This window comes from Mytilus galloprovincialis, chromosome 11 (genome assembly GCF_965363235.1).
Source record: "Mytilus galloprovincialis chromosome 11, xbMytGall1.hap1.1, whole genome shotgun sequence".
Taxonomy (NCBI): Eukaryota; Metazoa; Mollusca; class Bivalvia; order Mytilida; family Mytilidae; genus Mytilus; species Mytilus galloprovincialis.
This window is the reverse complement of record NC_134848.1, coordinates 8,552,459-8,574,487: the sequence shown is the minus strand read 5'-3', so window position 1 is coordinate 8,574,487 and position 22,029 is coordinate 8,552,459. Positions and strand designations below refer to the sequence as shown.

Genomic DNA, 22,029 nt, shown 5'->3' with positions numbered 1-22,029 from the left:
GAGGATAAAAAATCGTTTCAAAATAAAACAAAAAAACTATTGACAAATTAGAACCAAATACATTACAGAGATCGAAGAATATGTAAACACGATTTTAATTAGCAAATGACTGTGTCGTACCATTCAATTATACCATATATGTGGATATAGATGGGGTTTTGAACATTTAGAATACAGAATAATTGGCATAAATATAAATAGAGAAAAGGGAAAAAACAAATAAAAAGGAACATAATGTGGTGTTAAATATAAAGAATATAAAAGACAATGGACAAAAAAAAAAGTAAATGGTGTTCCTCTCTAGATCCTCCAATATTTTCTACTTTTTCTTTCGTTTTAACTTTATCATTGAATTTCAGAAAATACAGGTAAACTAACTACAAATATAAGGTTGCAAAATGTCGACCTTTAAATTTTTACTGATAAATGAAGATACATTACTTTACACAAAATAGATAATTATTCTGTTTCTGCAACAGTTTAATATTCAAGGTATGTAATTCAGACCTTTTAAATTTATCAATTAAAGTGTGTAAATCTAAAATTCTAGCTAGTGTGTACATAACACAATCTTTTGAACAGGTGATAAAGACGCTGTGTATTTTATAACAAAAAAAAAACCAAATATAACATAGGCGGATCTAGTGGAGCTTTGGGGTCCGCGCCACCCTTTTCGTGAGGAAAATGTGGTTGATTATATAGGGAAACACGGAAGCACAACTGTAGTGGGCCCCCTCTTTTGGCAGTTAGTTACATTCTCTTTCATTTTCATTTTTTAGTTTCAATTTTTGTCTTAAAATGATAGGGGGCATAGTTTTGTCCCCTTTTTGCCCCTAGCTCCTATACGTACACTGTTATTATGACATATTTGTTGTAATAGCAATGAAACGAGTCATTTCGAATACCGGTATGAAAATGAGACTGTTCTATGACGACTTTTATTTATTGAAGGCACCAAATTATAAAATACAAAATTATTGTATTTATTGGCTCTTATAGTTATGTTCAATAGCGTATTTTAGAATTAAATTTACTACAATACAAACAATTCTTAGATCTATTTTAGAACATGTAATTTAAACTTGTTGAAACGAAGTTAGTTTAAAATTTGTCAAAGTAAGCTTTAAGAATTCATTTTTTTAAATTTGTCTTTTAATTTAGATTTATCATGCATATCTCTAAACAAAGTATGCGACGCGTTTATAAGTCTTGGTGTTCTCATATATGAATTTGATACGATGCACTTATTATGGATATATTTGAGACTCTATTTATGAAAGAAAATCTATAGAGCAGAGTATTTTGGGTGTAGTCATTCATTTCAATTATTTTCCGAAAATGCCTTTTTTTCATAAATGTCTAATTTAAGCTAAGTTTTCTGTTCGAATACCCATAATTGTACATCGTCGGTTGGGTGATAACATCTGCCATGCGCGAAGCAAATTACTTTCTTATGATATCTTTCTTCAAGGTAAGTCACACTTATTCTTTAAATTAAAATATAAATATTTTGTCACGTTATTTTGTAAGTAAAATAAAATCAATTGTTACCGTTTAAATTGTTATTCAAACTATTAAAGTTTCCCAAGTCTCAAATGGTATATTTCGCACATTAAACAGAAGTTTGTGAGTATCTACTCAAATAGTGACTACCTAAGATAATTTCCTGTCTGCAATACTCGAGGATAAAAAATCGTTTCAAAATAAAATAAAAAAACTATTGACAAAGTAGAACCAAATACATTACAGAGATCGAAGAATATGTAAACACGATTTTAATTAGCAAATGACTGTGTCGTACCATTCAATTATACCATATATGTGGATATAGATGGGGTTTTGAACATTCAGAATACAGAATAATTGGCATAAATATAAATAGAGAAAAAGGAAAAAACAAATAAAAAGGAACATAATGTGGTGTTAAATATAAAGAATATAAAGAATATAAAAGACAATGGACAAAAAAAAGTAAATGGTGTTCCACTCTAGATCCTCCAATATTTTCTACTTTTTCTTTCGTTTTAACTTTATCATTGAATTTCAGAAAATACAGGTAAACTAACTACAAATATAAGGTTGCAAAATGTCGACCTTTAAATTTTTACTGATAAATGAAGATACATTACTTTACACAAAATAGATAATTATTCTGTTTCTGCAACAGCTTAATATTCAAGGTATGTAATTCAGACCTTTTAAATTTATCAATTAAAGTGTGTAAATCTAAAATTCTAGCTAGTGTGTACATAACACAATCTTTTGAACAGGTGATAAAGACGCTGTGTATTTTATAAAAAAAAACAACAAATATAACATAGGCGGATCTAGTGGAGCTTTGGGGTCCGCGCCACCCTTTTCGTGAGGAAAATGTGGTTGATTATATAGGGAAACACAGAAGCACAAATGTAGTGGGCCCCCTCTTTTAGCAGTTAGTTACCCCCCCCCCCCCCCCACCCCCCGTTTTCCCTTATAAAAAGTTCAGGATCTGTCACTGTATAAGACACGAGGGTCAACTTCCTATTATTGGGTATAGGGGGATGTGCCAAAAATATGGGTCATAATTTTGCGAGATTTTATATAAAAATGACCCTCCTTTTTAATGACATCCTATATTAAAATGCATTTACGTTTGATAACTATATATTGATCTACATATCATATATAAATATGCTATTGTGAATCATACATTAATGCTCAATTATTATATTAAATTAAATATTAAATCAATTCATTTGAAAGTTCACCTTTCAAACAAAGTGCTTTCAAATAAGTTCCCAAATGAACCCCGGTGAGTTAGTGCTTATATAAGCATGGGTCATATTTTAAATATTGTATATAAGTATAGGTCATTCTTTCTTAAATATTTATATAACTATAGGTACTGAATTTCAGTGAATGTACTATTAAAATGGGTACGTTTTTTCAGGCAAAAATGGCACACCCCTACCTAGAAAATATCGAAGTTACATTGAAAAATACTGTGTACAGTGAAAAGGGGTCTCCAGAAATAGCGTGAAACTGTTTACTCTTGTAGAGGTATTAACGTTTTTGGGTTCTGAAAAAGAATTTCTGGAAAATTTTAAATCTCGATCTTTTTCTGAAATTTGTTCTATCAAATGTTTGATTTTTCAAAGCTGTATACCACCATTCTCCATGTGAAATAAAAAAATAGTCTAAAAGAAATAATCCACATTGCTTTTCAAAATAAAAATGGTAGCATACGCTACGAATTTATGACTTTGGGATACCATATGGCATATTTTGTTAGAAGTGAACAAAAAGGTAAAACTGTTACACAGAGGAACAAGTGATCAGTATGCTGGAGTTTCTTGTTGACAACATATTTGTTCAATTTGGAGGTAGACGTTTTCAACAAGTTGTCAGCTAGCATTCCAATTAGAACAAACTGTGCGCTTCTTGCTTCTCTTCTTATTTTCATATGCATCAGATTTCTTTCAGACACTTGTAAAAAAACAAAAATTCATCACTTGGCGTCCGTCGTCGTTGTCGTCTGTTAACTTTTACAAAAATCTTTTTCTCTGAAACTTCTGAGCAAGATTAAACCAAACTTGGCAACAATCATCACTAGGGTATCTAGTTTATAAAATGTGTCCGATGACCCCGCCTGTCAAACAAAATGGACGACATGGCTAAAAATAGAACATAGGTGTAAATTGCAGTTTTTGGTTTATATCTCTGAAACTAAAGTATTTAGGGCAAATCTGACAGCTGACAAAAAATATTCATCAGATTTAGATTTATCTGCCTTGAAATTTTCAGACGAGTCTGACAAACCTTTGTTGGTTTGCTGCCCCTGAGTCAGTAATTTTAGTTTTTTTTAGGAGTTTTTTTTTATTATCTTAGATACCATTATAGTATCTAATAATATCCAATATCTAAAACTATCAATTATAACTTTAACCTTATTTTATATAATTTCGAAAGCATCAGTAAATACAAATGGGGGACACAGGCTCTTGAGAGCCTCTAGTTTAGAAACATATTCAATTGACTTTTTCATATACTTTTTTAAACCTTTTCTTCATTGAGAGAAAACTGATACAAGATTTCAATAAGCTTATACAATATATGTGTTGAACAAAAATGTGTCAGTTTCTGAAGTATTTTATTTTTCAAATAAACAATTCAATTTTTTTAATTATTTTAAAATATTTCTTTAAACAGCTTAAAAATCTTATCCGCACTGTAATATTGATATAGGGCCAATGTAGCCGATTTTCAATGGTTTTCAAATGGTTGTTAAATACTACTAAAATTTCATAGCATATGATAAAATTAAAACATCTTTATAATAACTTTTATATTTTACTAAATTTAAAGTGTAATGCATGCAGGCTACATTGTTTTTAAAAGGGATTGCCCTACACATTGCAAGATATACATGCTTTAATAAATATTTAAACCGAATTGCGTCGCTTACTAAAATTAATGATCGAGTATTTATTTGAACAATAATACATAGTTTTACCTTAAACAGAATTTTGTTTAAGCTAATGATGTCTTTCCATATATTTTGAGAATACTAAAATTTTCCCAAACTGTCAAATTGTGGTTTTGGTTATATCCAGGCGTTCATAATTTGATCATCTGTTTAAAGATAACCATTAAATTATGAGAACAGTAAATGATACACATGGATCTGCAATACCATCGATTATAATAAAGACAGAAAGACTGTTTGATAATGGTCCATATTGGAAATATATTCAACCGAATAAGGAATTTTTCTCCAATTTTATATTTCCAGGTGACATTTAATTAACAATGTCTGTCCATGTTGCTGCCATAGACTTTGGGACAACGTATTCAGGATATGCATTTTCAGTAAGTGCACCAGACTCTGAACTTCAGGATGTAGAAATCTTATCTAATCAGATCTGGAATTCTGGGACGGCGGAAGTTGCATCATTAAAGACACCCACGTGTCTGTTGCTATCTAAAGATAGAAAAATTTCAGTTTTTGGTTATGAAGCAGAGGAACAGTATGCAGACATTGTATTGGATGGAAATGTCGAAGATTACTACTTCTTTCATAGATTTAAAATGAATCTCCACAATAACAAGGTAAATAAAAGTGATTTGAAAATCTTTAAATTATCACTAGTGTCTTCTTGGTATTTAAGCCAAAAGTTGCTGACATAGCTACGAATGTAGTTTTACTTTTTACTGTAGAAAAGGAAGAACTAAAGGCAACACATATTTCACTGTTAATGAAAATCTCTATCACCCCCTTTCCCACTACACCGTGAATTGATAGATCCGACATTCCATGTTGCTTTGTGGTAATAGTTATTGGGATGGTAGGTGGCATTTTACACGGTGACTATATTGACAATTTATTATCATAAGAATCATATTGCAGAATATAACTATGACTATGGTTCTTGAAGATGTGAGAGGACAACCACTGCCTGCTATAGATGTGTTTTCGTTGTCCATCAAAGCCTTAAAAGACCACCTTAACAGTACCGTTGAAATAAAGAATATAGAACTAGACGATAGGAAAACGAAGTGGGTACTTACTGTTCCGGCCATTTGGACAGATACAGCCAAACAGTTCATGAGAAAAAGTGCTGAAAAGGTAAAACATTCATATTCTGTTCTTAAAAATGAAATAGAAGTTTAAAAGTTATTATATAATTGCCAATTAGACACACATCAACCCGAATTCGTATGAAATAAATGAAACGTGAGGGTACCAAAATTGCATCTGTGTTGATTTTGTAGATTTATCCTTTTATAGTTACATTTCTTTCTATTTAATTTTGAATCCACATTAAATCATAGAACAATAAGTTTGGACCCACCTTCAAACGATCCATGAGTTTGTAATGAGGTGTACCAAAATTGCATCCAGTCATTAATTCATACTTGTAAAAATCGAATAACTGATGTTTCGTTTTATTTCTCCAAATATTTAAACATGTCTTTGTTTCTGTATGCTCATTTATATATAGATTGAATATTTTTACCTTATTTATAATCAAGAAACCATAAAAATAACATTAATTGAAGAGCCCTATTTTCAGACGACTCTCCAAAACTAATTGAAAATAGCCAGTGTTTAGTAAGTGTAATTTCCTTTTCCAGGCTGGAATACCAAGAGATAGGCTAACAGTTGCACTTGAACCAGAGGCTGCATCGATATATTGTCAAACTTTCCCGTCTGCTGGTTGCAGAGAAATTGCGGAAATCGGATCAAGATATATGGTCGCAGATCTTGGTGGTATGTTGTAATAGTTATTGCAATGTTACAGCTTAGCCTTTTAAAGTGTTCCAACTAACGAGATTCAAACTCCGAAATAGCAGCAACTTTGTTTGAATGACTTTACCTCTGTTAGAGTTTGGACGAGATCTATTTTACAAGTCTAAATAACAGAAATCAAAACATATAATACGCCAGACAAAAATAAACAATACACAAATATGACTGGTTTTTTATTTAAAGATGAGTTGTCAGTTTTACAAATTAAATGCTTAAAACCACAGCTGCAATATATTATAGCAAAATCCTCCTGATCTTTTGTTATACTGTAGCAGTATCTTTGATACCGATTTTACATAATTTACGTATTATTTTCTAGGTGGTACTATAGATGTAACGGTTCATGAAAAACTTCCGAATGGCACTTTAAAAGAGGTGACAAAAGCCTCTGGTAATGGGTGTGGCGGTACTTCAGTTGATGATACATTTATCCAGCTATTCGTTCGCATATTTGGCGGACCTCTTTTAAACAGTCTGAAATCAGAGAGTCCAGAATCGTACTTGTATCTGCTTAGAAGTATAGAGAACGTTAAAAGAACATTTCAACCAACACAAACAAGAAAAGTAAATTTAACCATTCCATATGCAGCTCTAAACGATGTCTGCCAGTCCAATTTTGGGGAAAATATTAAAAATGTCGTCAGTTCATCTTCACTTGCATGTAACATTGAAATATGTAAAGACAAAATGAGAATTGAGCCATTATTCGCTAAATCGCTTTTCACGGCAACATGCGATAATGTTATATTGTTGATACAGTCTGTTCTACAACAGGAGACAGTGTCCAACGTTTCGAGTATTCTTCTGGTTGGTGGTTTTGCAGAATGTAAGATGGTACAAAATGCCCTGAAAACTGCTTTTCCAAATATAAACATTGTTTTGCAAGACGATTCAGGCATTATAGTTCTAAAAGGCGCTGTTTTATTTGGTTATAAATCCGACATTATATCATCACGGATAGCACGATATACTTATGGTATAGCTTATCGGATGCCATTTGATGAAGGAATACATGATCAGAAAAGAAAAGTAATTGACAACGGAAAGACAGAGTGCAAAAATATGTTTCGTTCATTCATGCAGGTTAACACATCTATCCCATTAGGATATACAATTGACAAACGTTATTCAACAGACAGTCCTACTGGATGTCATTATCGGGTGTATTATACGGATAAAGAGAATGTTATGTATACAGACACAGGTGAATGTACATTACTTGGGGAGTTCACGATTTACTTTTCAAATCCAGAGCGACGATACAGGAAAATGAAAGTGTTATTTAACTTTGGAGACACTGAGTTTTCAATGACTGTAGTAGATCTTGAATCAAATTCTGAAACGAAGGAATTTTTCGAAATTCAGCGGTAGACTTAGTTTTTGAATAGTTTATATCCAATATTGAAAGCTGTCAATTTATTTTCTTTGAGTCTGTTTTGTAGTAAGTCATCAATAATAGTATTGATATTTATAGTCACACAATTGTACACTCTTATGATATAAAAGATGATGAACGAATCTCAAAGTCCAGTGACACATATCAAAGAAGATACTGTGATACATACTAATATTCTGTTATTTATGTTTGTTAAGCATAAGACACCACTCTTCTGCAGAATGACAGACATATATTTTGAAAACTGATTGATACTACAGTCTGGTAGAATATGAATTATTCATTATCTGTAATTGATTTTAGTAACTACGAGTACTGTTATGTCCTTTGCTTTTTTGTTAGTTGTGTTTGTGATTAGCGATACTATTAGTCGAGTCATTATGTAAAACATTTATTAACAGCTTTTTTTTATGATGTGCTGTTTCACCACTGTTCTAGGTATGAAGAATGTAATTCAGTGTTAGTCGATGGTTGCTGCCTGCTTTTTTTCTTTCTTTTTGCTCTGTTATAAATCAGGCCGTTGATTTTTTCCATCAGATCATTAGAAGAAACAAGAAGGCATACACTGAAATGTTTCGCGTGCTTCATTGCTTTTATGTTGAAAGTCTTAAGAGAAAGGCTTCGAAACATCTATCACATAAACTTTTCATTTTCAAAGATCAATGACAATGAGGTTAAAGGTAAAATATATTCGGTCAAACAGACATGAACGACTTACAAATATTTCAATTTTCAAACACCAAATATAGTTTATCTATTGCTAATGGTAATCGATAAACTATCCACACCACACAAATGTCATGTTGACATATGAACAGTAAAAATTATGTCAAGCTCAGATTATATCTACGAGATTCTTGTTGATATCATGTCTCCATATTAGTATTGTTTATGATGTTATTAGTATTATTTTATTTTGTTTATTTATTTGTATGTAATGGAGAAGACGTTCTTAGTTGCAAAATTTGTGTCTAATCCTATTGTCTATGTTTTCGGACAATAAAATATGCTTAAACTACTAACAAGATACCAAACACCAAATAAAGTTGACATACTGCCTATTTTTCATAAAAACGTCTCAAACTAGTTAAACATGAAAAGGATGTCAAGCTTAGATGATACCTGCTTGTCAGACATGTACACCATACATCTGTTCCATATACAAAATATAAATGACCTATTGTTTATAGTACTTAAAAAACATACCAAAGCTAAACATTGGCCAATGAACCATGCATGAAAATCAAATCAGGTCATTTAAAAAAAAACTGCCAGACTGACATTGTACCCTTGCAATCATAGTATTTCCAACATGTAGCTTACATAATGCATATTTATGATATAGTATCTGAGAACCATACCTATGAAATCATGTAACATTTACATTGATCGCTGATCCATGCAATAAGGTCGTGGTCAGGTGCGCCATGTCCGATGTACATGCAGACGTTGCGAGGAACCCATATACCAAATACAGTTATCCTTTTACTCATGATAATTGGGGAAACTTACAGAAAAACACTTTTTTCAATCAGTTGTTGAACCGTGAAAATGAGGACAGTGGACATAAGACAACCAGAAACTTCCTTATATGTTGTATGCAAATAATCAGAAGTCTATCGTACTATGTATTACAACATCTATTGTTTGAGTATTAAGCTAGGTTCACACTGCCGATCAGATCAACTCGATGATCCCGATTGTCCAAATTTCCACGACCAAGCTCAACCAAATTCTTAATCGGGCCTGTTTACGACTTCTTCCCGACCGCCAGCTGACTTTACAAGACTTTAACTCGACCATTCACGACTCCTTAATGACTCCATCACGACTTCATCCCGACAACAAAATGAATACTAATTCGATAATTCCGATCAATTCACGATCTTTGCACGATCTTTACTCGACTATCTAGACCAAATCAACTAATCACGATCTCAGCCTGATCTCGACCAGACCAGATCGACCAGATCGTATATGTTTTCGTAGGGATAATCGGGAATTTGTCGGGTATGCACAATTTTAGTATAAAAACGTCCGAATTTTTTTATTTCCCTCCGCTTCGGAGTGGCCATTAAGTGTAACCTTGTCCTTACGTACGTCCCAATAATATTAGTATCCGTTTTCTAATTTTATTTTGCCTCAACCAAATTTTATGAAACGCCGTATACACAATGCTGATTGCCATAAAACACAGATCAAATGCGAATTTGGGTGGCCGTTCGTACGTAATGACCCTTTATAATGTTATATATGCTAGCTGGACACATTCTCCGTTTATTTGGTTATATTCAGTAGAAGGTCCAGGTAAAATCATACATTAAAATATCTACATAGAAATAAAGCAGTTAGAACTGTGGGCAACGTGGTAAGAGCTCAGAGAGAGAGAGGTTAATAGTAATGACGGAGATTGAAGAGTGCATAGAAGATGGTGTAGACAGCAACGGGCGCCGAGAAATCTAGGTCAGGCAGTGGCTGACACGATGACCGCTGTGTGGGCAGTTTGCGAGACTTGCACTAACTCAACAAAAAGGAACCCAAAGCTTATAAAAACTTCCTCATAGTGGACACTGATATGTAATGGTAGTTTTATTGCTCTTTTTCTGGAAGTGACACCACAAAATGAGTATTGTCTTCCCATTTCCATTCTCAATTTTATAAGTACTTATGATAGACAGCAATATACATAAACTTTACCACCCCCTTGTCCTTGCTATCTTACAAATACCGTTTGTGTCATATATTGTGCATAAGTATGTAATAAGTATTTTTCATATATTTGATATCCAGTAGTTAAAGGGTTAAAGATATTTATTTTCTTTTTGCTGTATGGCAACAACCTGCATGTATTTGCTAAACAATATTGCAAAAGAGGGCAAAGATGTCACATATTTCCCCAAAATTTTACCAAAAGTAGAATTTCAATCCCCTGGATACCTTTTCTGAAACTGTTTACAACTCTACGTATATATCTATCAAGAGATCAAGAGTGCATTTCTTTCTAACCAAAGTTTGGTAAACATTGTGTGCCGTTTGTTATAGTTTGTTACGCGTTACAGAAGTAGAAACAAATGCATCGTTTAATCACAGTTGGCTGACCCTGTTTGAACTGTCAAAAACGCATGCACATTTTGTTGTTATTCGAACTTATTACGCGGGGAAAATAGCCTCCGTAGAAATAGACACAGAGGAAATCGCTCCTCTAAGCATATTTAATTATATTGGCAGTTCTTCGTCTTAATCATATGACTATATGAAGATAGTGATGGTAAAGCCTTTTTTTTTGAAAGAGGTATATTCTTGCTTGTCATAACTCAAAATATTGTCTAAAATTACTCAAATTTTCTTTCATAGCTGTTATTTTAATGAAAGAAAGGAGGGTGATACCTAAATTTGAGTTATTTTAGGCATTGTTTTAAATTATTACAAGCGAGAAAACGTTTAGATAATTGATTTAATGTTAAAGTTAGAAAGAAATGCATCGTTTCAACTAACAAACGACGAACGAGAAACTGTAGACGCATTTGCAGCGAGTGTATAGTTTGCTTTCGTCTCATTTTTGTGTGAAATTACGTCAAAAAGTTGGAATGAAAAAGCAATTGACTTCAATGTGACCTATAGTTGTTATTAATAATTTCTGTGTTATCTGGTGTTCTGTGACGAGCTGTCTCATTGGCAATTGTACCACACTAGCCTCCTTTTTTTTATACTGCAACCATTTCTGGACAAACGAAAAATACGGACAGACAAAACAGAAACTAGTCCATAAAACAGGTAAAATATAATCTTGATGTTCTTAAAACTAACTTTGAATGATAACTTAGTCATCAGCAGTCTAATAATGATTGTTATTGTACAATTACTTTCATATTTGAAAAATCCGCCGGTGCCAAAATTGCAGGATTTTATTCCCTCCCGGAACACCTGAGTTCTTCCCAGGTTTTGTTGGGTTACGTGTTGCTAAGTTTTTAGTTTTCTATGTTATGCCTGTGGACTGCTGTTTGTCTTCTCGGTTTGTTTTCGACCTTTGAGTTTGATTGGTCATTTGGTGTCTTTTGCCTCGCTTTAAAAATGTTACCCTTACTTGCAAAAGTTAAGACACGTACTGTACATGGAGGATTTTTTGTACAATTAAAAATTCTGCCAATATATTTTTGCGGAAGCAGAGTTATGAGAGTTAATCAGATCTGCACACACTTTTAGAGAATCGTGTAGCAGTCACGTGTTCTCGTGTATGACGCAGTAGAGATCGAAGAGTGGTCGAATGTAGTCGCGAAGGGATCGGGTATTGGTCGAATTGGTCTGTGATAAAATAAATATAGAAGTCGCAGTGAACTGGAAGCGATCGGGCATTGGTCGAGTTAATCTGGAAATGATCGGACATTAGTCGAGCAAAGGTCGAAATGATCGAGAACTGATCGGTAAAATTTTTGTATTCCAACCAAACTCGATCTCTACACGATCCTTTCTCGATCAATTCGACCGTTACACGACGAATTCTCGATCTTTTCTAGAGTGAATTGCTTCTCGATCCTTACTCGAATGTTTTTGACATGTCAAAAACTCTCGGCCCGGTAGAAAGTCAGATCGATAAAGAGCAAGGTAGACTATCCCGAGCATGCTTGTCGATTGAGTCAGACCAGTCTCCCGATCACGTAATTTGTCTTGATCGGGCTTGATCGAGTTGATCTGATCGGCAGTGTGAACCTAGCTTTAGCTAGTGTCTTTAAACGTTTCGTTGTAAAATGAACCATGAATGTTTACCTTAAAACGATATTGATAGATTGTTCTAATATATCTACGTTTGGTTTCGTCAACTGATCTCCGTAGGCTTAGATAAAGTAAACAAAAGAGCTTAAACCCTATTTTAACCCCGCTCCCAATTTCCCCGAATCATAACAAGTGAGCAGGATACTGAGGATGTAAGAAACATTTTGTATCTCCAACCAGAATATATGTTTTCCTGCTATTAATATTACATGACTTCTAAAATCATATTCTCCTTAATTCACTTTTTCAAATTTACATGTTCGGAAGGGAACGATATAACAGGCTAACCCATTTTAAGAGAGAGACATATATCTTGCACGTAAAAGACACCCTTGTAGATTTCAAAATAGAGTAGGATAATGCCGCTACTAGGCAGCAATCGCACCAACAAAGTGGAAAGGCATTAATATAAGTTGCAATAACTTGTTTTCCAATCCACTATAAATAAATATGTTTAAACTTACATATGAATGCACTAGTTTGTATAAAAATCAACATTGCTGAATTAATTACAAGTTTCTATAATTGGTGTTCCGATGCATCAGTCGGTTAATTCTCCGTTTCGGAATCTAATGCATTCTGGGTACCAACTAATGACGTGACGTTATCTTGATTTTGAGATACGAACAATAATTACGCATTATCCGGTAAATAATTATTCTGTCGAATCAATTGAGGTTCTGTTTAGTTTTACCCATGTGTGGCCCCATTAATGGTCATTGAGTTTAGACATTTGATAAGACTGAACAGCGCGTCAGATTGTGCTCTCGACAGAACTTTACCATGAAACATTTATACATTTTGTTTTTAATCTTTTTTTTATCAGCCGATAGATTACCTATCAAGTTTGGTTCATCGTTCCTCGATCACACACTTCATCCATCCGCTCCTTGAGTGGACACAAGGTAGGAAACAGTGTGGACAAACCTTTTAGACTGTTTTCCAGTGTTCTTGTTATAGGTGACACGTCTTTCCTTTTATTCCAAAATTAAAAAAATAAATAAAATTATTTAAACTTTTGTTTACGCTTTTAACATTGATTCGGTAAACATAGAGCTTCAATTGTTTGCACATGTCCTATGTCAGTAATCTGAGGTCCAGTAGTTGTCGTTTGTTGGTGTGGTTCATAAGTGTTTCTCGTTTTTTTATATAAATTAGACCGTTGGTTTTCCCGTTTAAATGGTTTTACACTAGTAATTTTTGGGACCCTTTATAGATTGCTGTTCGGTGTGAGCCAATGCCCCGTGTCGAAGAACCTACCTTGACCTATAATGGCTTACTTTTATAAATTGTGACTTGGATTGAGAGTAGTCTCATTGACACTCATACCACATCTGCTTGTATCTATAGAGTCCAAATATTAAATTGTGAGATTTCTCAATTGAATTATTTCATATTTTCCATATCGGGGCCTTTTACAGCCGACAATACACTATGGGTTCTTCTCATTGTTAAAGTCCGTACGGTTGCCTATAATTGATTGTATCCCTTCATTTGAACTTGGGTGAATAGTGATCTCATCGGCAATCATACCGCATCTCCTTATACTTAAATACCAGCTTGTGCATATAAAATTGCCAAGATATGTAAATATAAAAATTAGATGCGTCCTTTTTTATTACTCATCACTTCCATCCCGTATAAATTTTAGAAATACACTCCATCAATTCGCCTTTTCAAAATCTAAAGTACTATGGGTTATCTCATTGTTCGTTCACCAAACTGAAAACATCGTTACGTCATTGGTTGAATTTCAATTGTTTGAACATATTTAACCAATCACAACGTTTTGGTGTACGCTTTTTGAAAGTATTACCTAGAATGCATTAGATTCTGAAACGGCAAATTCACAGAAACGATGCGTTTTATGTCTTATGTGTATAAACTGTTTGTAATCAGTTAAAGCATAATTATGTTTATTTTATAATTGGCTTTACTTTTATATTTTTTTGTACAGAGCTTTATTTTATATGACACTGGAAGTGAATAAACTGTATGTTGTTTTCTTTGTTTATTTCACAGGAAATAGAATGAAATTCAAAACAGTGTGGCTGTGGCCATTGATTGGTCCATTGACTGGGACAATTTAGGTGAACGTTTGTATGTAACGACCAGTGCTCACTATGTACTTTTAAAAGACACTTAAACTATGGGGTCACCAAAGGTTCTCAACACCTTAATAATGTAATTCGAAAAACTAATCAGAAATAACACGATGCTTTGATTTATATCAATTATATAAATCAAAACATAAAGGTTTTTCCTGATTATTTTTTTGAATTATTTTATAATTAAAGGCGTTAAGAAACCTTTGGTGACCCCACAGTTTAAATGTCTATCGTAGGTACGTCGTGAACAGTGGTCGTTACAGACAACCGTTCATGTAAATTGTCCCAGTCAATGGATGAATTTAATGTGTCAATCAATGGCTACAGCCACACTGTTTTGAATTTCATTCTAATGAACCTTTTACCTGTTATCTAACTATTGCAATTTGAGATATTTCAAAGTTAACTGTATTGGCATATTCCATCAATGTTGAAGGTTTCAATTTTAGGTTTTAAAGGTGGATTTAAAAAAGAAATTAAGACAAAAATTCAGCTACATAAATAATTACATACATGTTAAATAAATATCAATATTCTAATTGTGTTTCTTTATTCATGTTATTTCACCCAACAGTCTATGTAAGTCTAAAATTAAATTCACACAGTATTTTTGTTAACTTTTATTAGAATCTATCAATTATGGCATTCTATGTAGTATGACTGAAAACAGCCACGAGACAACAAAATATTTGTTTTTACACCATCAAATGCTTGAACATTCTGAGATCAAACTAAAAGGTCATGCAAGCGCTTCAGTTAACTTATCTGGAGCAAACTTTAAGGTCGTGTCAGCTTTTTAGAAAGCCTATACTTCATCATGACTTCACGATGTGCGGACATAACAAAAGTTCAACCTAGTGCGTAATAATATTTGAACTTAGACTGAATTTAATATTTAACAATTGTTCCATTCACATCTAGATGAACTGGTTCGACTGGTAAGTTTTCTATTCTTTCATCCCAGCTCTCTACTAAAGGACCTGCGACTTCTACTGCCTTGCTGAAATGTAGTCCATTTTCTCTCCAGTTGATAGTCATCCCCGTTTTATTTGGAAAATTTGGGTAAAGAGTTCTCTCGTTTTTACTGTATGCGTAATAAATTTGCCACATAGTCCAAATATTTTCATGTGTCCCTGCCTTCAACTCTTTTTTATACCACAGAGTTGGTAAAATGCCGGGAACTAGCGGCAGAAATGTTTTATTTTTATGAGCTTCTCTGAACCAATTTTGAAATCCTATCCAATTATCCCTACTTGGTGAAAACCCCCATGAACCTAAAACAGGATAAAGAAAGACAATATTTTCGTCTGGTGCCTGTAAAGGCCCTTTTCCACCTCCGTGTTTTAGACTTGCAGCTTGTAAAGCATATCCATTGACTTCCGGTCTATGATCGTATTGCGCATGCACCTTTTTCAAATACCGGTAGAAAAATGTTGAAACAGACAAATCGTCCTCTAAGATAACACATATTTCTTTAGTGTCTTTAGTTGGTCGCCATGTCCATATCCACTGACCATATATCCCGGCATGTTTTTTCTGAATGTTTATGGTTTTTAGTCCTTTATCAAAATTAAAGTTCTTAGCCGTGACGTAAGACTTTTCATCAAATTCATTATCTTTATTTCTATCAATCCAGATTTCAATTACAACTTTGTCGCCTAAATAATCCACTTTGTTCAGAGATTCTAAAAGTCTGCGTAAAGAGTGTGATCTGTTGAAAGTAATAACGATAATCCGAGCATCCACATCTGGGATATGTACCGGCGGAGGTGTTCCGAATGGGATTATTGCTATATGTGCATTCGGTTCGTAGTTCAGGGGTGGGTCTATTTGTCTTGCCCTGAATTCACTCGAGTCATATGGAATATTTCTATGTATGTCGTTGTTCTGAAAAAGAAAAATAAGTTTACACTATACTTTTAAATAATCAAAAAGTTTTTTATACGATTAAAGATCAATGTTGAATGTTCTTTATATCATTTTGCCTCGTTTTGACTAAAGAGTTTGAGTTGCATGGATTTTCTACTATTTTTTGCAATTGGTTATCATCCATTAAACTGATTGAAAGATTATTTTCGTCATATTAAAATCAAGTGTAATCCTTCCGTTTGGGGTTAAGTATCTTACCAACACTAAATATATGAGATGAACTGAACCCATAGAATGCCAAAACCACGGGGGGTAACTTCGATATTTTTTTGGTAGGGGTGTGCCATTTTTGCCTCAAAAAACGTACCCATTTTAATATAACATTCACTGAAATTCAGTACCTATAGTTATATAAATATTTAAGAAAGAATGACCTATATTTATATATTTCCAGGGTTCATTTGGGAACTTATTTGAAAGGTGAACTTAATTTAATTTAATATAATAATTGACCATTAATAATGCAAGATTCGCAATAGCATATTTATATATGATACGCAGATCATACCCCATATCAATATACAGTTATCAAACGTAAATGCATTTTAATGTAGGATGTCATTTAAAAGGAGGGTATATTTTATATAAAATCTCGCGAAATTATGACCCATATTTTTGGCACCCCCCCCCCCCTATACCCAATAATAGGAAGTTACCGCCCCCCCCCCCCCCCCCCCCCCCCCCGTGGCCATAATCTGGTTTTAAAATAAATGTGTTTATTTCCAAAGGAAACACCTCATAAGTGAATCAATATGAATTCTAAAAATGCCATTTTTAATGACTTGGCAAAACTATATCCCTTGTCAGTTGCGGATCCAGGGGGAGGATTCCGGGGGGTTGGAACCCCCTTTTTGGCCGATCAATGCATTTGAATCGGGACATATCGTTGGAACCCCCTCTTTATCCTGGGTTGGGAACCCCCCTCCCTCTTTTAAAATGGCTGGATTCGACCCTGCTTGTGAATAAATCTGTTTAAATGATTGGTTAGCTTCTGAGGTGAATGACTACAGGTTTATGTTTTATATAGAAAATACCTGCACTTTATTAACATATGTTCGACCATCGAAAGTTAGGTTTTTAAAATGGATGACACAATTTGAATGTGACGGACAAACAGTGAAACTGATTGAAAGCACGTTTAAATGTACCATTGAAATTTCGTCACATCTTCCATTACATACTTGAGTGCGTAATTTTTCACAATTTTTCCGTTACATATTGTTAGATACCAATATAATTTCAGTAAAATATCATATATATGCCACTTAACTGTTTGGTATTTTTATCTTAAGATTTGATGTAAAATGAGAAATTGCAAGTTATATTGAAACTAATTTAGACAATGATATTGCACTTGGTTTAAGGCAAAGTGTCTTCTTTTTGTCTGTTGACCAATCATATCTTATTTGTTATTTGTTATTTTATTTCTATGTATGGCAGTATAAAATTTGGCCGATTTTCTTGTCTTATATTTCTTTTTATTATTATTCTAATAAGCTGAAGTGCAGCGTTTCGGTAAAAGAGAGGCGAAGGATACCAGAGGAACATTCAAACTCATAAGTCGAAAACATAAACTGACAGTCATGGATAAAAAAGGAAATATACAAAAAGACAAACAACTTACACATTCGGCAATCCTCGGTAGAATCCGCTACTCTACGGAATCGGCCGAGTTGAGACGAATGACAACTTACAGTATACAAAACACAAAGTAGAAAAACCAATGTCTGAGGTACACGAACCCTAAAAACTAGGGGTGATATCATTTGCTCCTGCCAATCAGGATCCAGTATTGATACTATCACCAACGATTTAAAAACCATATCAGTGGCGGATCAAGCATTTTGTAAAAGGAGGGATTCCAAACCAGACAAAAAAAAGCCATTCCAATGCATTGATCATCATAAAATCCAAAAACCCGGAACACTCTGGCTCCGTCCAGCGCTGTATATTTATAGAAATAGTATACATAATTTATCAATGAATATGCATTGCCTTCAGAACGAGGCTTTGGTCGTAACTTACCAGCCGTGATCCACCAAACAAGTGAAAATTAAATATATTCCAGTCATAATTTAGAAACTGTAGCAGCACAAACATCGCAACTACCCAAATGATAATTTTTATTCCATTGTCGTTTGCTTTCATCCTGCCCATTTTCTGAAAAATAAGATTATTTTTTTTATTTGAATTTCAATTCAAAGCAAATAAATCCTTTTAATGTATTACATGTATATGTAAATCACTTTTCACTGAAACGTATTTAACTACAGAATATACTATTATATTACATGTACTTCCTACGTGTTGTAGTGAAAATCAGCTAAATATGATTGCATTAATAGTTATTCTTTAAAAGTCTTGAAAGTGACAAGTTCTTATATACATAAATATCTGGTACATTGTATTACAAATGTATATAGGAATGAAATTTAGCTTCTTAATTATAACATAATATTTAATTATGGTGTATTCATTGTTATATTGTACTGAAATGTGGATATTTGCCAATTATTGTTGTGTTTGTGCTTATAAAATATTTATATTTGTACATTTGTATGTTCCTGACCATATGAGTATTAGCTTATGAAGTCGCACATAATCTGTAGGTACACGTACCCCCCCCCCCCCCCCTAAAAAAAATATTTGTGTCAGCATTATATATCCTATGTTTATGCAGCCTTTGAATTATAAAATTAATTTATTTCCATGTAACCATCATTTTTTTTAAGATAAAGTTTTATTGTATTATTGAAAAGTGCTAATGCATTAATGCATATTACCAAAAAATACCTATGTAGTCCAAATTCTCATATGGTCTGACCCGTTAATAACCGAACGAGTTTATACTCATATGGCCCGACACGTACGGTCGCAAAGTCGGACCATATGAGTATACGTGTATGCGTATGGTCCAAATGCTCATATACACAAAAAAAATAAGATGTTTCTTTTGTAGATGAAAGTTATATTGGAGTTGATGTTGTTGTAAAAAAAATCAAAAGGAAATGTAAAAATTTGGTATTACACTATGAGGCGCTGGATGGTGGTACACAGAATAATGTATTGGGCAAACATTTAAAGTGAAGAGAAAAATGGACCAACAAATAAAGAATAGAGGATAATGGAGTGCTTAAATATAAAAGTAGTGATAAGGGACCAAAAATATTAGCCCCCCCCCCCCCCCCGCAATCTAGACTCTCCTATATACCGAAACATCGCTTACAGCGGATTCCATTGAGTGTGTAGCAAAAGGTAATATATTTGGTTAGCTTGCTTGTTAGCTGAACCGTGAAGCCATTATAAGGTCAGGTATATACTACCCTCCTTTCGAAATAGCATAGTCCAACAGACAGATCTATCGGTTTTCTATTGGACTAGTCTATTCTTAAAGTAGGGTAGTTTACCTAAGCTAACCATGACTTCAGGCAAACTAACTAAATATATAATATTACCTTTGGCTACACACTCAATGGAATCCGCTGTAATACAATAAATATGAATCAAAGGAGATAAAATGTGTAGGTCAGTGAGACGACAACCCAACGATTCAAATAAAATAAAAATAAAAACTAGAGGGTAACACACATACATACAACAATAGTCCGGTGTCTATATCATATATTGTAATAGTCCCCCAGTCCTGAAAATACGATAAAAACAAAATGTTGCTGCCACGTCCTGTCTGAGTTTTTGTTTTATGTCTTTTTTTGTAAAAAAAATTAAAATAATACTTGTATGAAAACAGAAATCTTGTCTTTCGATGAAATAATTCAAGACTTGAATTTCTAGCCTTTACCTGGCCTAAAAGACTCATTTTGGTTTGCAAGTATTTGGTGTCAAATATCTTTCTCACTAATTATTTTATGCATGCAATCTCTATATAAAATTTCCTTGTTAACATTTGAAACCTGTTACATTTACATGTAGATGTAATTTGTTTTAACACCATTTAATTTTAATTTGCAAATATTTCATGCATGTTTTTTCGAAAATGTACCATGTCAAAATACAGTCGAAAATATGGATATTCATATTTCGAAAATGGCCAAGCGAGAAGCGGCATAATTTAAGTCTTCATATAAGTTTCTTATATGTTCATATTAAACGAATATAAAATGGACAAGTAAAAAACAAACAAATAAATAAATAAATAAATAGATAAAAAGATAATAAAAAGATGAGTAAATGAGAGAAAAAAAAACGAAAAAAAAAACCACAATGATAATTTATAAAATAAAACGTAACTTACTGTAACTTTCTTTAGACAGGCAAATTCCAGACCGTTTTTTATTCTTTTGAAAGCATTATGAAAGCGATCTCCTATCAATGAGACCAAAAAGTCACAAACAGGACCTTTGCATAAACGTCATGACCATTTAAGAAGGATGTGTCTTATTAAACTGTTATTAAATAAACAGACAATGAAGTAAAGGGGTCCCGAACAGGATACAGACAATGATATGTAATCCTAGTATTTACTATTCGTTGTAATCCAGTATATAGCACAAACAGGAAATATTATTTCAGTATAGGTGTAATACCACTATTGATTCCCCTATTAGTCTTTGTTAAATTTTCACTTTTCAAAAAATTGAGCAGAATTTATCTTTGTTTCAAATAAAGAAATACTTGGCATGAGTACTATTGTTTTCCCTCCAGTATTATAGAAAAAAATTCACATAGCATGCCATTGCATATAAGAAAATAACCATCACTGGCAGTTAACATTTCAAATTCATATCTTTTTTTACCTGCGAACAAGATTTAGTAACCATGGCACCTCAAGTTATTCTATAGAACCCCGCCCACACGCCCCCCCCCCCCCCCAAAAAAAATGATTAAAAAAAAATTATATATAAATAGCGGTGCTTTGAAATACCCAATATGTTTATGACCAGAAATATTTTACTGCAATCAAAATGTATGATTTCTTACCAACAACTGCCAAATTCAAGGAAATATTTTTTCCCACCTTTTTTCGTATCGGAATACAACCGGGTGTGACGAACTAGGATTTGGTGGTATTACGCCTATATAAGTTACGCTTGAAAATATCATTGAAAGAATGGCGAATTATTATTTGGCAAGTTTAAATAAATACTATTTTAGAGGCCTACATGTATGTTTAGCTAGGGGTTGATACGGCAATTTTCAAAAGGGGGCTTAAACTATATGTCCCCGTTCAAGTCCTTTGATCGTCCAAAAAGTGGGTTCCAACGCCCGGAACCCTCCCCCTGGATCCACCACTGGTTTAGCTATATCAAAGATATATTACCATTATGTCATTTATAATCACATGACTCTGCTAAGTCACACCTCGGCAGATTCAGTAGAACTCTGACTCTCAGTATTTATCAAAGGCGTTTATTTACACTATGGTTAGTATCATATGATTGCAGAGCCGTGAGCTGTTTATGTAGAAATACCGCCTCGGCGGTTGTCTTGTCGTAACATGCTCGCCTCGGGTGCCGTGTACTTCTTCTGCTTTTAATTATGTAAACAGCGATTTTGTTGTTTATTATTTCGTCTGTATT

General features: G+C 33.4%; 2 protein-coding genes across 2 annotated transcripts in view; one reads left to right on the top strand and one right to left on the bottom strand.

Annotated features, from left to right (window-relative positions):
• The window catches only part of LOC143052020 (heat shock 70 kDa protein 12B-like), a 31,102-nt gene extending 23,540 nt beyond the window's left edge, over window positions 1–7,562 (top strand). The window contains exons 3-6 of the mRNA XM_076224994.1: window positions 5,387–5,605; window positions 6,115–6,250; window positions 6,609–7,318; window positions 7,542–7,562. Coding sequence (XP_076081109.1) covers window positions 5,387–5,605; window positions 6,115–6,250; window positions 6,609–7,318; window positions 7,542–7,562 — 1,086 coding nt within the window. The remainder of the gene's footprint in view (window positions 1–5,386; window positions 5,606–6,114; window positions 6,251–6,608; window positions 7,319–7,541) is intronic.
• Window positions 7,563–15,096: 7,534 nt separating this feature from the next.
• Window positions 15,097–20,860, bottom strand: LOC143051580 (uncharacterized). The gene is made up of 3 exons (XM_076224464.1): window positions 20,745–20,860; window positions 18,518–18,652; window positions 15,097–16,450 (listed from the first exon to the last, which is right to left on the bottom strand). Exons 2-3 carry the CDS (start codon window positions 18,647–18,649, stop codon window positions 15,452–15,454), a joined length of 1,131 nt encoding a protein of 376 aa, XP_076080579.1. The 5' UTR covers window positions 18,650–18,652; window positions 20,745–20,860; the 3' UTR covers window positions 15,097–15,451.
• Window positions 20,861–22,029: the final 1,169 nt, after the last annotated feature.